This window comes from Syngnathus typhle, linkage group LG2 (genome assembly GCF_033458585.1).
Source record: "Syngnathus typhle isolate RoL2023-S1 ecotype Sweden linkage group LG2, RoL_Styp_1.0, whole genome shotgun sequence".
NCBI classification, from domain to species: Eukaryota; Metazoa; Chordata; class Actinopteri; order Syngnathiformes; family Syngnathidae; genus Syngnathus; species Syngnathus typhle.
The window spans coordinates 8,353,435-8,370,342 of record NC_083739.1 but is presented as its reverse complement, the minus strand read 5'-3'; the positions used below and the strand labels follow the sequence as shown (position 1 = coordinate 8,370,342).

Sequence of the window (16,908 nt, the reverse complement as noted above, 5' to 3'; positions counted from 1 at the left end):
AGGAAGTAAAGCAACATGACTGTCACTATTCCCAGTGAACACTGAATGGGTGTTACATCAGAGTCAAACCTAAACTTTATATTGGCCACATCCTATTTCAATATCTTACGGGAAAGTAAATCGTTGACTACGCAACACATGAGCACAAAACTCCTAATGTATTGATCTCCAGAGGATGTTTAGGATATGTTGTTCTGCATTTCTGACAAAGCTTCTTTTTAAACAAGCACATGAAATATGCCACCATTAGTCAGAAATGAACTATTATTAATCTTCCTGAAAGGAGACGAGCATGTTATTGCCTCCTTTAACCTTCTGTAAGTGATGTCGAGAAAGTCTGAGGCTGGAGTGAATCGATGTACACACACACACACACACACACACACACACACACACACACACTACACACAAGCGTGCGCGCACACACACATGGATCAATGTAAAAATGCACATAGTCTCCAATTTTGCTGAAGCAATCAATGATTGACTGGCAAGTTATGATGACCGAACATCTATTCAGCATAAATACTTTCAGGTATGATTCAGCCAATCAGATCTGTTAATTGTCCAATTTTTCATGACTTAGCATCATCCAGCTATTTCACTTGCTTAAAACCAGAAAATGGACGTTTACCGAACAGTTCCTTGCTGCATCGTTAAAAAATGCCCATACTGTATCTGTTGGCCAATCAGATGATATCATATAATATAGTCCTGTTATGTTACCTTGATTCTGGCCTTTGGCGCCTGCTAAATTTGAAAAGTACCAAGTTCACCGTCCCCACCCACAACCACTGTCACAAGTAACGTAAAGGTTATGTAAGCATTTACTGTGCAGATAAAGCATTCCCCAGGGAGGCATTGTGCGCTTACTTTGGGAGACATGTGCATGAAATGGCATTAAGGGTTCAAGTCAGCCAGAGGGGGAACAAGTCTTGAAATGTAATGAGTTCAGAGGGGAAAAAATAGAGCAAAAAATATTAAAAGAAACATATAAATATGACCAGGAAAACTAATGCCACTTACTGTGTTTACTTGAAATTTAGGATGTGTCAAAATCTGCCAATTAAAAATTATTTCTATATATATATTTTTTTGTACTTCTTCACTGGGTTTCACAGGAAAACAGAAGACTGCCAGTATTTCAAATTATTATGGATAGAGAATAGAGATAAATCAGAAAATTTGAATTGACCCCATTGATCACGCAATAATCACAAGACACCAGTCACAAAGGAAGTCTATAAGTAATTCTTTCTTCATGTGGTTAACATGATATAAAGGAAGTAGTCGTAATAGTAGTCACATGCCAGTCATAAAGAGATCATGAGAGTCCTTCTGAGACCCTTCAGCACTGGGCACACAGTCAAGTACGTTAACTAAACTACGGTAAAAAATTCAAACCAGACTTCTAACAAACCTCAGTCCTCAAATGTTGGATTAACACATTTAAGACTATCGGCTGGAAACTGAATTTCTCTTCAATGATCTTTTAAATGCCTCAATCCATAATTCAGTACCAACACTGAACGCCCAAGCAAAGAGGAAGTGTGTAGTGGTTAATAAGGAACTGAATACTAGTATGCTACAATGGCTAAAGAAGTCAACTTTTGGAGTTATTTTAATGAAAGAAAAACACAACTAAAATGAGTTGTAACTGTGAAATTGTGATTGAGCAAGGGAGACTATTCAAGTCTCAAGAGTCGTAGCTTAAACTTGAAATGACATTTTTCTGAATTTTGGGAATCCAAGAAAATTCTAAATAAGACCAACTTGTAAGTCTGACCCTTGTTACCCTAACAAAATTAAAAAAAAAGGTTGATTAGTATAACATATTTTAAAAGCAATGTTTCCCCAGTTGCCTCTGGTTTTCACCTGTATATACATATAGAAGGGCTCTTCTTTCAAAGGGGAAGTCAACCCAAAAAAATATACACTATATTGTGTTGTATGTGCTCCCACTTGTTCAAACACGGCATTCTGATTAATATCACATTTGTAGAATATGAATAAAGCATAAAAGATTATCCATTCAGCTTCAGAAAACTGGCGAGCCGTGATTGATCGTGACCTGAGACCTGACAACTGCGATGTCATTTTCAGTCGACGGCAACTTCAACTCGGTGGAAACAGTCATGCTCATAGACGCAGCAGAAAAGCATACTTTTGGAGCGAGGACGAAACCTACTTCGTTATTTCTGTGGTGAGTGAAACGAATATAATGTGTTTCATTTATGGTAGAAGCGGAAATGACATCTATTCATCTGTTCAGGCATGTAAACGCGTTATTCCTAATGTTTGAGAAACCGTAATTTTGATCTTAACTGATTGACTGCACGTAAACAGTCATTGATGAGAAAAAAAACATAGCCGGCCCAATGGCGAAGGGATTCAAAAGCACCGCAATTACATAAACATTGGCGGTCCAATATATACAGGCGATAGAGGAAATTAAAACAAAGAGACGGATACTCTGAGCAGATGTCCCTTTAACAGGTTTGAAAGTCCAGATATGACATCAGCACTTATCACAGTCTCTGGCATCAGGCCTGCTTCCTGAGAGCCTCCAAAATATACTCATGCCCCCCCTTTTTTTTTTTTTTTTTGCTTGCCATTTTCTCTTGGCTGGTCACATTCATTCATTAATACAATTTTCATTTATCTAAAGCATCTCGCCCTTGTTCTCTCCCATTGTCTTTAAAATCAACAATCACAAAGTCTCTAGTAGTACGGTCCAGGGCTTTGTCTAATCAAGCAGAACAATTGAAAACTATTTTATATCACCATGTTTGACAAATGCTCTTCATTACAAGTACAGATTTTTAATCTCATTATTCATTTAGTTACCTTCTCCACTTCAGCATTTGGCTTTTGGACTAGTGAATTAAATGTTTGAACATTGTCGCATTGCTATTTAACCTGATTTGTCACCTTCCTTGGTGCTTCCACTGAGTTGAGCAAAGTACCGGACCCATGAAAGTGCTGAGCGTCATGTTCTAGTAAGCTTCTGACACTATCACGTGCATTACTTGTGTGTTTAAATGAGTAGTTTCAGGGTCATCACAGCTCTAAGCACGTTCAGTGACTTTGCCAGGAAAAATGCAAGCACGTTTGTGGAGTTCCCAGTTTCGTATGGCGAAATATACTTCATGACTCACTGACAGTACGTCATAATCACAAAGTGAAACTGCAGCAAGACTAGGCATTAGAGTTGCGATACAAACTACAAGTTTTACGGGTTTTTCCGATTTGCTTTGCATTCACTTGAGATCGCAAACTTGAGATACGAGCGCTATATGATGTCAGTGACTCAACTCAGATCAGAACCAAAGAAGTTTGGATACTGTGTGTCAGGGGAGCCCATTGAGAGGCTCTACCCAGCCCATTTTATGTTTTCCTCCTCCAACACACCACACCCTGAAACATGTTGGATTGAAAATAACTCAAATTGTGTTAAATACTGCACCAGCTAGGTTGTTCTCCCCCAAATCTATTTTTTATACAGAATAACCCAACAATTGGATGACCTTTTTTTGCAAAACAACCCAAAGTTGGATCAAACTGACTCAACTTCCTGGTTCAGTCAATTTTCAACGAAACAGTTTTAAGGGTGCTGGTTCAAGTAGGCTTTGCAGAAGCCTGATAACGATTCTGATGATTTGAATGTTAGAGGAGGGACACTTCAAACAAGCTAAGAAAAGGGGTTCTCGAGTACCAAACTTGGGCACCCCTCCTGTAGTATGTTGTGATGTAAAGTGCAATTAAAATATAGACTGCAGTGTGATCAATAACAAGCACCCATGAGAGCAGGGACACCGTATCTGCTCAGCCCCCGAATACTCTGCTGCACCACAGTCCACGTGTGCTTATCAGCTTACTGTGTGCATTTGCGACCCCTCCCCTGAGTCATCATGTCTGCTGAGACGTTACACGGCACAGAGACCAGATGCGCTGAAAGCTTGCACATGGACACTGCAGTGGTGCCAGGACCCTTTGTTTTTTTCCTCTGCTGTAAGCAAATGGTAAAAAACAGATCAGAGGGAGGGAGCGTGAAAAATGGAATAAGGTAGACAGATTGCAACTATTTGTGTGTGCGTTAGAGAGCGAGATGGAGAAATGCACTCTCTTTTCCGAGCACAAACTCAAGTCTTTTCAGCTGTCGCTATTGACTGCATCAATGAGCAAAAAATAGCCTGCACCAAGAGATGGGGGCGGGGGGGGGACGAAAAGCGAGGTTAACGGAACCGACAAGTTGCTGTACTCGATATTATTTCTGCACCAATTGAAAATACAAATATATCAAAACGCCTTGTTGCTCTACACAAGTTTTTAAACAATCATTTTGTTTAGAACAGTATAATAGTGCGTTATTCAAATGTTTTTTTTTCTCCAATGATGTGCTGACAAAATCTTCAAAACAAAGGTCATGAAAGGTGAACAGTGAGCGTGGCAACACTATTTAAGCTGGAGTTGCTTCGAAAGACGTCGTCAGACTGTCAAGCTTTCTTCCATTTTCATTTGGACGTATGTAGCCCTGCTTTATTTTTTGTATTCTGCATCCAGCTCTGTACTCTGTTATTCCTTTGAATTTTTGTTTGTATAGACTATTTTTGGACTTCCGTGTCCTGTCTGTCAATAGTCACAGATGTTCATGGCACACATTTACAAAATGTTTAGATACATGTACTGTATGTAAGTCTCCCATAATTATTGATAACTTGGTTACTAATGTCTTTATCTAAAGGGAGACTAATAGTTTGTGGTCAAGTATGTATACTGTGTATTCAATTGTTGGCACAAAGCTGACACTTGAACACTTGTTTAGGCGGAAATAAATCCAATTGGCACATGATCAATTGCAGACATGACACTTTCATTGCACGTACTACTCCATGGAATGTTCTTGTTTTGACTGTTGGAAAAAAAAAAACCTGTTTGCCATCTTACAGGATGGTGACAGATTTCTGGCAGGACTGGGGCCACCAAATAATGATTCATTCTTGCAGGGGCTCTGCATCTCCCATCTGTCGGCTCATTTCCGCTGGCTTTTGTATTTGGCGGGTGGGTACCCAGAACATTCTCCACATTATGGTAATAGCTGGACTGCTGCTACGGTACAGGAAATGCTCAGGAAAGACCCACGGTACACACTGTGTAAACAGACAACGTAAAGAATGTCGTCTGACACATGCAGGTAATGCTCTTGTATTTTACTGCTTGTTTGCCACATGTGTGACAATGACAATAAAGATCTATTCTATTTTGTGGTCAAAATTGTTTATATCCGCAACCTAAATTTCTTTATTCATTCTATATGTTGTCAATATTAAAATACCATATATTGGAGTCTTTTAAAGATCCAAAAATATCCATAGAACTTAATTAACAGTTTGTATCAGCCTCACTAAAAAATCAAGTATTTAGTCAAGTATGAACAAATACAATTGTTTCTTTTACATATACAGCACATTGCAATTGTGGGAGGGCTTAATTTCCCAAGCTTTGCTCCTGTTCTTTCATTTTTTAACATCTTCATAAACTTGTCCTAAAGGGATCATTCAATTGATCGGCTAATCTCAGTTACATTTCTGCTGTGGACACAGAATCGGAGTACAGCAGGTAAAAAAAGTATTTTTTACACTGCGCATTAGAAGTGTTCGTAGGGGAGGATGCATGTATAAAAATAATACAGGAGCTAATGACCAACCACTGAATGTGAATTTGACCATAATGCGGATGAAAATCAGCTTTGTCTATTATTCTATTATGATTCTAGAATTTTCTAAGCGGTCTCCAGGGTATCTTATACATGAATCTTCCAAGAACTCAACTAATTGTTTGTGTTTGCTGCCATGGCCAATACAAGGTGTTGATCTTGTTACATTGCCAGATCCATTCATGCATTTCCCAGCTCTCTAATTTGGATGATTGGGTGTCAAGTCTCCACACCTTCTCCAAACAGTCCATGCAATTGGAAAGTGGCAGGCAGAGTAGATATGGGGGGGGGGAGGGAGGGTAATCTTTTATATGTTTTGTTGCACAACTAGCTCAATGATGCAGCCTCAGCAGAGAGCTCAGAAGTGACTTGTACATATGGAGTTGTGTTTTTTTAATCAGCTCGACATACAGTTATCACATTGCTATCATCCCATGCATTGGGTTTATACATTACTGGCCTCATCACCTGGGATATATGCCAGCTCATTTACGGGTCAGTTTGACCTCAAACACGAGACCACTGTTACCATGGTAACAGTCTCAGTAACAAAGGAAGCTCCAGGCCAAGTCAACAAAGACTGGGATTCTCCTCGGGATGATTAGGTTACATAAATGATTAGAACGTGAACATAAGAGCTTTCAGCCCACCCTTGCACGCCCCCCTCAACTCTACACGTAGACCAGTACAAACAGCGGCCCGCCTCTTTACTGGATCACCTCTAGTGCACTCGGCCACACCATCTGTCTGTGGTAAGAGATCTTGATAATAGGGGTTGGACGAGTGTCATCTTACAGACACTACTACTATGAGGAACTAAAAGATGCTGCAAGGTTGCCTTTGCACAGAGTTGGGGAATTTGGGTTGTAAAACCCGTGATGAAACTGGAGGAAGTTTCATAGTCGTAGGCACATTTTGCACAAGGGGATTACGAGAACGAATGTATCAAACGATTCTTAACGGAATTGAGTAAAAATAGATGTACGTACATACAACTGTGTTTATAGAGGGCGAGAGATCTTTTTTAAATTTAGTTAAATAGGCAAAAAGGTTAGAAGTTATCCAGTGGATATATATATATATATATATATAAATTCTATATTCTTAAAATTTATTTTTCCGAGTATCAACATTTAGAGAGTGTTTTTAAACAAGCCTCCCAATGATAGCAGTAGTTGTTTTCAAAAATATAAGATTTTATTCCCAATTATTATACACTGCAGCGTTTCAAGACGTTTTAGAAGTTTGATAGAACTTGAAATAGTCATCTGTCGAATTTGTACCATTGGCAGGTTGTATTTGCTGAAACGGAAAGCTCAAAAATATGTATCTTAACAGGTTAAGTAACATTTTAACAATGACCTCATTTGGTAGCAGCTTGGTATTTTATTGTTGAATTGCTTCCGTTTGAATTCCTTTCCAGAATGTCCAAATAGCCTCACAGAGTGTCGGTTTACGGATGTGAACTGCCTCGCAACCTTTTTCACAAAAACCATGTTTTTAGTTTGGAAAACAAGGAGTTATTGTTTGGAGGCTTGTTTACAAATATGATAAGTTTAGAAATTGCTGTTTGCAATTAACCAATCACATTCCAACTTGTGTTAAATGGAAGTTACCTCGCACTATTTAAAGGGCTCCTGATTGACACTTTCCAAAGTTCAGTCCTTCTTTGCTGTTTTTGACATTATTTCAGTATAAATCAATTTCCAAAGCATATAATATACTTTATTAATATACCCGTGGAACACAGCAAAGACAGTCATCGTCAAGTGGGGAAAATATGGCACAACAGTAACACTACCAAGAGCCAGGCGTCTCTCCAAAGTTGATGAAAAGATGCGAAAGAAATCTTGTCAGAGAACTGCTAAGAGGCCAACAGCAACACTGACGAAGCGGCAGGAATTCCTGGCAAGTACTGGCTGATTAAAACATGTGACAGAAATCCCCCAACCTTTCACATGTCTGGGCTATGGGGTTGGCCAGCTACGTTTTGTAGATCCTTGAAATTTCCTAAATGGATGAGGGAACTTCTATACATTGTTCAAAAGATGTTTGGCAAAAATAAATCTGATTATCCCCAATATAACTCCATACTTTCAATGGAGACTATTCTTTGTTGGTTGAAACTGGGGCCTTCGTTAAGGTAGGAGGACTTCTGAACAGTTTGACATAGCACTCAGAGTTAGCACAAAACCTTCAAGATTCTGTGAGAAATATATCGATCAGGGGTGTCAAACTCATTTTTTTTCAAGGGCCGCATTGTAGTCGTAGCTTCTTTCGGAGGGCCATTATGACTCTCAACCCAAATAAATGTATGAGCACCTCATATTATATACGGTAAAAGCTACAAAACAAACGTTTTCAAATCAGACGAGTAAAAACTGGTCAAATATTTAAAGAAAAAAATACTATAAGTGAAGACAATTTGCAATTCTAGTAATGACACGAATCTGACGCACAAATTGTCTTCGCGGGCCACATAAAACGATGTGGCGGGCCGTATCTGGCCCCTGGGCCTTTTGAGTTTCACACCGGTGATATAGATAAAGAGGAACTTAATCATTTTGCACGACAATAACCCATCACACGAGTCCATTTCGCTTAAAGCAAACAATGGAAAATACTGTTTACGTGCGAGCACTTCACATTGGTAATTGTGGTTTTCGAATCCTTTAAGGGCCGGATATCTGAATACATTCTATGGCGCCGGTGGTCCCCATTTGGTGTGAGTGAAGCGCAAGTTTCCAGTGTCACCGGACAGTTATGTACCTCATATATCCTTCCGGTTGCGCGTCCATGCACGTGCACGGTCGGTGAAAGGCTTTAAGAGGATTGCTCATGCCTCGGACTGACTCGGAGTGCAATGAACCCGTGCGCTATTGATGTTTAACTCAAAACTGTATTAACAATGAAATTTCGAGTCACGTGTCCTTGGTCTGCGCACATACATTTAGAAGTGTACTACTCCAGCATGCTGTCGTTTAGCCGGTCGCAAAAACAACAATTTAGCTCCACTTTGACAAAGAGCAGGTGAAGTGAAGGTCTAAAAAGTCCAGTTTGCCCTCCTAAACAAGAGGCTGGGTGTTAGGCACAAATGGCTGCTACCGCAGTATCCTTTGGGATGTTTGCCCAGGTCATCATGGGAGCAAGGATAGCAGGTTTCTATGGTTGCAGTGACAAGAAATAAGAGTTAGTCTTCGTTGCGAATAAGCCCTGCGGGAACCATAGCAACTGTAGTGAAAATGTCAAACACTAGCCTTTCATGCTCCAGCCACAAGAATTAGAGTGATTAAAATGGCATCCATTAAACTCACTATGTTGTCCTTTAAAGCCATGTTGTATTTGTTATTAGGGGTGCCATTTGAAATATTTTTATTTTTAAAAAGGCTTCGGTAAGACTTTTGATTACGCATTCCGTACATTATCTCTATTTTGACATTCCTGTGACCATTGTCATTTGCAAAAGAACCTTGTGAGGCAGACGAGAGAGGGATAGCCAGAGGCCTCTGGGCTGAATATGTTCTGCTTGATAAATGCAGTAAGTCATCAGTGTGCCATCATATGAGCACAGGTTTTGCTATAGAAATCTGATCATAAACACTCCTAGTATGAAATGTATAATGCAAACACACCATTTCACCATAGTTTCCACAAGGCAGTAATAACTTAACATGGCTATAAAACTTGACAATTTAAGCAACTTTACAAGGCTATGATTAGAGGTCAAGACTCTACACTGGTAATGGTTTTGGGGGTTTATGTCCTTAACGGTGTTACTCATCAATCTAATAAAGAACCAAAGTTCTAAGTTAATCATTTACCCTCATCAACTAAGGCCAGGTCATTCTAACGCATCAAGACCATGTCTAAATACTTCTGGTCTTGTTCCATTTTCTTCTATTGCGGTGTGAAAACTGAGCAGCCTGGAACATATCTGTCTGATCTTTATTGGCTTGTACTCTTTTAGTAAACAACCACTCCACCGCCAGTGCCAGTTCTTACCCAAATTAGGATTCAAATGGTTTTGAGGACATTGGGAAGGTATTACTTTCAACAGGACAGTCAGTCAGTTATAGGTAGATTAAACAATCACATACCGTATGTGCATAACTAAAGGTACCAATATGTTTTGTGTGTTTAACCAGTTAAAAATAAAAATTGGTAACCTAAAATGAAATATGCCACAAAAACAGCAAATCTGCCTGTAATTTGGATTTTTAGGATAGTGTCGGCACAACCTACAAACCTATTGTTACCACAGCAGTCCATGCTGATAGGGCTTGATAAATCACTGCAATATACCATAAACATCAGTAAACTTTGAACCCAACTTCGGTTGCTTCATCTATGATCCGTTTGTTAGGCCTGCCAAATGATTGCTACTGCTACTTAAGGTTCAATAAATGAAGTCGTTTTTTTCCAGGCCTGACAAATTCTTATTGGCTACATTCTTTCCAAAACCTCTTCAGAAGATTACGTTTGAGATGACCATCGTGGAAAGGAGAAGATTGTTTGTTGTTAGCTAGTTGGGATAGGAACCAGGCAACCAGGGGAGAGGAAAGAGAAAGCGGTGGGCCTCCAACAAGGACAGGAAAACCAGCAGCATTTTCCACACATTCAACAAATGTACACTGTAGGCAAGCGTCACATATTGTGATTCATGCAAGTACACAAACGCACACAACAATTAAAACCTGGCTAGACATGATATTGTTCTTCAATGTTCAGATTATGGTTTAGTTTTAAATTTGCCTTTCCAATTCTGGTTAAAATAAAGTTGTTTTTCTGAAAAATAATTGACTTTCTGTCTTTATCCTACCATAAATCTTTAGTGGTCCATTTTGAACCGCAACACCACAAAATTATTGTTAATTATTTTAAATAAAATACAAATTTAGTTAAGATTTTTTTTTCCACAAATGTATGCTTTTATTGCAAATAAGTTAATGATTTGATTTTAGAACAGATCTAAACCTAAAGGAGGACACTTGATGACAATCTTTTTTTTGTACATAAATCTTTATTTGTAATTCAGATAATTAATCTTCTTCAGTTATAATTTTGATTTCCAATTATTTTCAACCCCAACACTACAAAGAGTCCAAAGGTTCCATAAATCAGAGCCTGATGGTACCGCACTCAGTTTGAAGTCATTTTTTCCCCTTAAAAAAATATTTGCACTGGCTTAAGGCTAGTTGGATGATAAACATTTCACAGGGGGTACGTTATTGAAAAAAGGTTAAGAATCTGATATTGCGTATTGTAATACATACATGAATGTATTGCTTGTGTTTGTTACAAAATGACATGGAAAAACCACCTTGAAATAAAATCATATTAAAGCACAAACGCAATATTGCAGGAGGTAGTGGGGGGTTGGCAATGAGATTAGTTTCTCAAAATCGTTCAGCCCTGGTAACGATTATCCCCATTGGTATTTTAAGGGTGCTAAAATGGTGTCCCTGGCCACCAGCATTTTTACAATAACAAATTCAGATGGGAGTGTCACCTACACACTGCCACTCAATGGAAAGTGCAGCCTGTTCGCCAGAGACAAAAAGGGAGCCACCTGGCCTGTCTCCTCTGCTCCGCTTTCCCCGGATGTGGAGGTGTGTGTGCACGCATCGGTGTTCGAGCCTATAAATAGAATTTGTGTCTTCCCTCGCTTTTGCACCAATGGGATTCTCTCATGTTTCAATTAAATAAACAGCTGCAATCGAACCCAGCTGCGGCCCGCATCACCGGCCTGCATCAGTTAGCATCCACGCTCTGGGGCAACGCAGAGGCGGAGCGGAGAGGGCGCAGTGTATGAGAGTGTGTGGCGACAGACAAATGGAAAGACAAGGGAAGCCCGTAAAAGGGAGAGACAATAGAACTAAGCTGTGAAAGTGGGGCACTGAAACCACCTGACTAACAGGAAGCCCCACTCGGGTTTGCTGGAATCAACTCCCTCTTGTACAATCCGAACTGAAGCAGAGCTCTTTCTTGGCTTTTGTCTTCCTTACATTGTTATCCATTTCTCATAAATTCCTTTGCAATGTCCTCTGACACACTATCAGTCCCTCCCCAATTGTTCACATTATATTGCTGGAAAATTCACAGAAGTCAGTTCTGCTGGATGAGCAAAATTTGGTAGCATGCACAGTACCCCACTCCGCTTGACCTGGCACCACATTCGACAGCTTCCGTTGCTTTTCCATCACAACAGGCGGAGGGCGAGATCAACTGCCCATTCCACACTTCCACCGAGTAGTTCATTTATTTCACGAGTGGTGATTTCCGGCCACTGTTTTTGGGTTGAGCAAACCCATTATGAAGCATTTTCAGTGTCCTTGCTATGACATTCTTTGGTTGAGGGTATCTTGGCGTTTCACGCCTTCACTGGCAGGACGTTGACAACAACCCCACTGATATTTTACGTACGATAATGGCATGATTACTGTTGACTTTCACCCCTTGTTTAACCCCTTGTCTTGCCTAACCCTTACCCTAACCCTGGTCTCTAGTAACAGCTTCACAATATATGTAGCACACGAGGGCATCAATTGTTGATATTTGAATTAAGAAATAATATTCATCTGCTGTGATTTGAAATGTTTTCTTTCAAAAGGACCTATTGACTGCACATGGTTAAGACCTCACCCAATGAGTACACTAGATAGACACAATGAAAATACGAGAGCCTTTCCAGTAAGCTTGTCTAACCTAAAGAAAGATGATCTTACTTCAAAGTAACTAATTTTCTTGATGGGCCTCCGCCTGCCATCCTGGGTGTAAAAAAACTCATGTAGCTTTTAGTAACAGTCGGAGAAGCACTATCGCTCCTGGTTACCATGTATAATTAATCGTATGGTGCTGCTGGTCTTTGTTCAGTTTTGCTCTAACCCCCAGCACTCCACGTGACCATTTTAGTCCTGCACTCAAAACCCAAGAGGACGGAATTGCCTATAAAAATGGGACTTACACAGGCTGTTCCTGTTACTAATGCGTCTTCCATATGAGAATTGATTAGACTATCGATTGCGTTATCCACAGCAGGTAAAAAGCGACAATGGATCTATCGCAATTTTGATGAGTAAGAGAGAAAAGCAGTCACTGTTGCGTTCTCATCAGGGTTCGTTCAAGGTCGCAATCGTTCGCCAAATGATCTGCAGACATTTGTCGCAAAAAAAAGCACTAAAACTGTTGACTAACGTCTAATGAACATTTGCGACCTTGAACGGACCCTGATGAACGCTGACGTGAACGCAGTTGGAGGTTCATTTTTTAAATCAGATTTGGCAGCGTTGCAGAGAACACCTTTCTGAACGCATTTTAACTTTGCGGTGACTTTAAGCACTGTGTTTTTAGATCGATTTAAAAAATTGATGACCATCAACCATTGCAGATGGGAAGAATATTGGACATTGTAAATGCGTGAGCAGGATTGTTTTCAGGCTTCTTTACAGCTCATTAATGAGCGGATCATTTGAATCCGGTTTGTTGCAGGAGGAAGTCATTTGAAACAGGCAGGAGCGCGGCTCTCCAGGACCCGAGCTGAGCATGCCTGATTCAGATGAATGATAGCCAACTAAAGCAGCACAGCTTTAGCAAGAGTGCCTCGTTCAGCCAGCACAACCGGATATCCAAGCGATGCTGACTCAAGCAGTATAAGGCTCTCGCATGTACATTGTGTCTTTCTAGTGTTTCTGCCACTGGTACATTGTGAAAGCATTTTAGAGAAGAACTTCTACAGAAGTGTCAAGTGTGGCATCTGTGTTTCTACATTAAAGAGGAGAATGGGGAAGGTTACAGGCCAATTCAGAGACCAATAACGTGAGAGACTACATAGCAGCTCAGTCAGCTCTTGGGTGAATTCTAAATAGGAGAAAGCGGCGAGCGCTTTCCCGAGGCCTAGCGACCAGCAAGAATGGTTAACGTGAGTGGCGAGCGCTTCCCAGAGCACCCAGTGACCAGCGAGAGAGGCTGACACAAGCGGTGCACGCTTTCCTGAGGCCCAATAATCAGCGACAGCAGCTAACGTTAGCAGTGAGCGATGGCGAGTGCTTCCCAGAGGCCAAGCGACAAGTGAGGGAAACTAACGCGAGTGGCGAGGGACGTCGAGTGCCTCCTCAAGGCCCAGCGACCAACAAGAGTGGCTAACGCTAGCTTCTCAGAGGCTCAGTGACCAGCGAGAGAGGCTAAGGCAAGCGGCGAGCACTTTCCCAAAGCCCAGTGACCAGCGAGAGCGACGAACGCTAGCTGCGAGTACCGGAGGCCCAGTGACTTTGCCGAATCTCCATTAAAATCATGCCACCAAAACAAAACTCTGAACTAAAGCCTGAGGTCGACACCAACATAGGTAAACAAACAAACAAACAAACAACAACAGCAACACAGAGATTCTTCTAAACCAACAACAAGAACATTCTTAAGGTTATTTTCAAAATGATCCGGGACTTAAACAATACAAGACTTGATAATGTCACTAATAATGTCACTAAAACTGAAAGGAACTTGTGCCTCAATAAAATCAGCACGGAATAGAGAATTGACATCGATCAAATGATATACTACTCATATAGTTCATGCCCACACAAGTACACCAAAACAGCAACATGTCCAGCACAAATGAAGAACTCAAAAATAAACTTGTAAATATCAGAATTACGTACTGGCGAGAGAGACTATTACCATGCACTACTGGAGCAAAACAAGAGCAATAAACCAGAAACATGGAAAATATTAAATTCTATATTAATTAAAAAAAAAAAATATTCAGATTATTTTATAACACATAAAAATATCAGACAAAATTATACATATAACAAATGGATGCAATAATGATGTTATTCGTGTTTTGAGTGATTTAGCAAAAGCCAATCAATAAATATGAAACTAGCAAATTTATAAAGAATAACCCCCATAGTATGTTCGATAGTGCTAGAAATGTACAAATATTAAATGTTTTTATATGTTCAATAAAATTTAATCATTCATATCCAACCAAGTGAGTATTGTTGTGCGTGTCTGATATGCATCAGTTCATTGAGTTTCAACAGACTAATAATTCCTCAAAACAGGAACTGGGATCATCCCTTGATATTGCATAAGATAAGGTCTGGACCATGGTCTAAGAGTAGGGAGATGCAGTTCTCAGGCTGCACAATTAATGAAAAAAAGAAATCTATCGCGATATTTTTCGATATATTGTGCATATCGCAAAGACATGCAACAATTTTTGTGTAATTGCATGATTTTATATAAATTTGACCTGCCAGACGCAATCTTAAATGCACATAGCCATTCAATAGTTGAACATTACAATTTATGAGCTAAAAATACACTGAGCTTGTTTAATCCGCCACATCAAAAACTGTCCCTGTCATAAGATAATAAAAATATTTCTTTAGCTACATGTTAAATATCTCAATATCGATATTCCTATTTGCATATCACGTGTTTTCCCCAATACCGTACAGCCCGAGCTGACAGGCGCTTACACACATTGAAAAAATGCAAGCGAGGGTGGGGGGGGGGGGGGGGGGGGTGGGGGTTGTTGTACGTATGATGCACGTGATTTCACGGTTCCTGCAAATGATAAAATTGGTTAGATGAATCTCTTGACTGTCGGTAATATCTGTATCAAACTTGTGCGGAAAAACATCGCTTAGGCCAATGAGTCATGGTATAACCTTTTGAACACCAATATGCCGTGAGTCGCGTTCGGTATTTGCCTAATACACACATGGTCGAATTAGATTGTTTAGCGAGCCTCCCAATTGAAGCCAAAAGCATTTGGAGCTCTGTGATCATAGTTAGGCCTGCTAACACCAGCCGGATTACAGTAGCCAGTATTTAAGTCAAAGTCATCTTTATTGTCAATCTCTTCACATGTCAAGACACACAAAGAAACCGAAATTACGTTTTCTCTATCCCACGGTGACGAGACATATTACATATTTATATTATCAATGTAATCACAGTGAGGTATGCGTTATTATAATTTGTCATTATCATGATGGGTTTGATTTCCATCCAGTGGAGGATCATCATCATCGAGATTGGGAGCTGATGAAGCTCAGCCCATATAGGCGCATGTCTCCACTCCCAACGACACACATGATTTAACCAGCCGAATCCACCCTACAGGATATCATCAAATTAAAAAATAAGAACATATTTAGACTTACCGATACCAGGAGCGGAGTAGATGAAATACAGTGCCGAGGTTGAGAGCGAAAAAAGGAATAAAAGCCCAAGGTATGACCTTCTTCGGAAACGCAAATGTGTCGGCATTATACAGGCAGCAAAAAAAAAGCACACGGTGGCACGTTTGCGTTATCTACACACAGCCAGCAGACAGAGCGGTTCCGATGTGTCCAGGTGCTGGAAGGTTCGGACAGTGGTAGGCTTTTAACGATCCGAGCGGTGTGGTGGTGTCGCTCTCTGCGGCTTCGCCGAGGCAGCAGGCGGCCAAGAGCACACGTCGATTTCCACGGCAGGTTGACAACAGGAGAGGTCCTCCGGTAATCAGTCCAGTCATACGAATTCCATTCCCGACAAGGGTTGTTTCAGCTCTAAATGCGTCTAAAGTCCGAGGTGGAAATCATAAAAACCCATACACACAACACGCGCACACACACGCACGGGAACAACGGACTTTGGCGGTGACAGAGCGAAGCAACCCGGCGGCCTTGTCGTTTTTCAGTGCTGGGCCATTATTTGTCACGCTGTACGTCGATGATGGAACTCGGCCGCTCCTGAGCTCTCTCTGCCTCCCAGCCAGCCAGCCAGCCTCCCTGCCTGCTTTACCGTGCTTGCTTTCCTTCCTGTAATGAGCTTTTTCCCGCAGGAAAATGAGCAGCAGCACCTCAGTGGGCGTAGACGCCGAGCAACACTGCAACGTGCTTTTAGCGTATCCTCCACCGTGCACAGAGGGGAGGGGAGGGGAGGGGGGATTCTGTGGTGGGTGTGTGTAGGGGGATGCATTCACTTGAAACAGACACAATGATTATTATTTTTCTATTTTTTGGTTATTGCCTTCTGGGACGGGTAAGATGTCAAATACATAGGGGATCTCTAAGCAGCCCGTACGCCAATACTCAACTAAGGTACTACATGACAAAACACCTAATCTTTTGCGTTATTTAAGACGCTCGTTTACATAAAGCCCCAAGTTTTCTCTCCATTTGGTGGCAGCATTCGTGAGT

At 40.7% G+C, this 16,908-nt stretch overlaps 1 protein-coding gene across 1 annotated transcript in view; it reads right to left on the bottom strand.

The window, feature by feature from the left end:
• The window catches only part of b4galt5 (UDP-Gal:betaGlcNAc beta 1,4- galactosyltransferase, polypeptide 5), a 29,583-nt gene extending 12,967 nt beyond the window's left edge, over positions 1-16,616 (bottom strand). The window contains exon 1 of the mRNA XM_061265463.1: positions 15,889-16,616. Within this exon, the coding sequence (XP_061121447.1) occupies positions 15,889-15,994 (106 nt within the window). The 5' untranslated portion in view covers positions 15,995-16,616. The remainder of the gene's footprint in view (positions 1-15,888) is intronic.
• Positions 16,617-16,908: the final 292 nt, after the last annotated feature.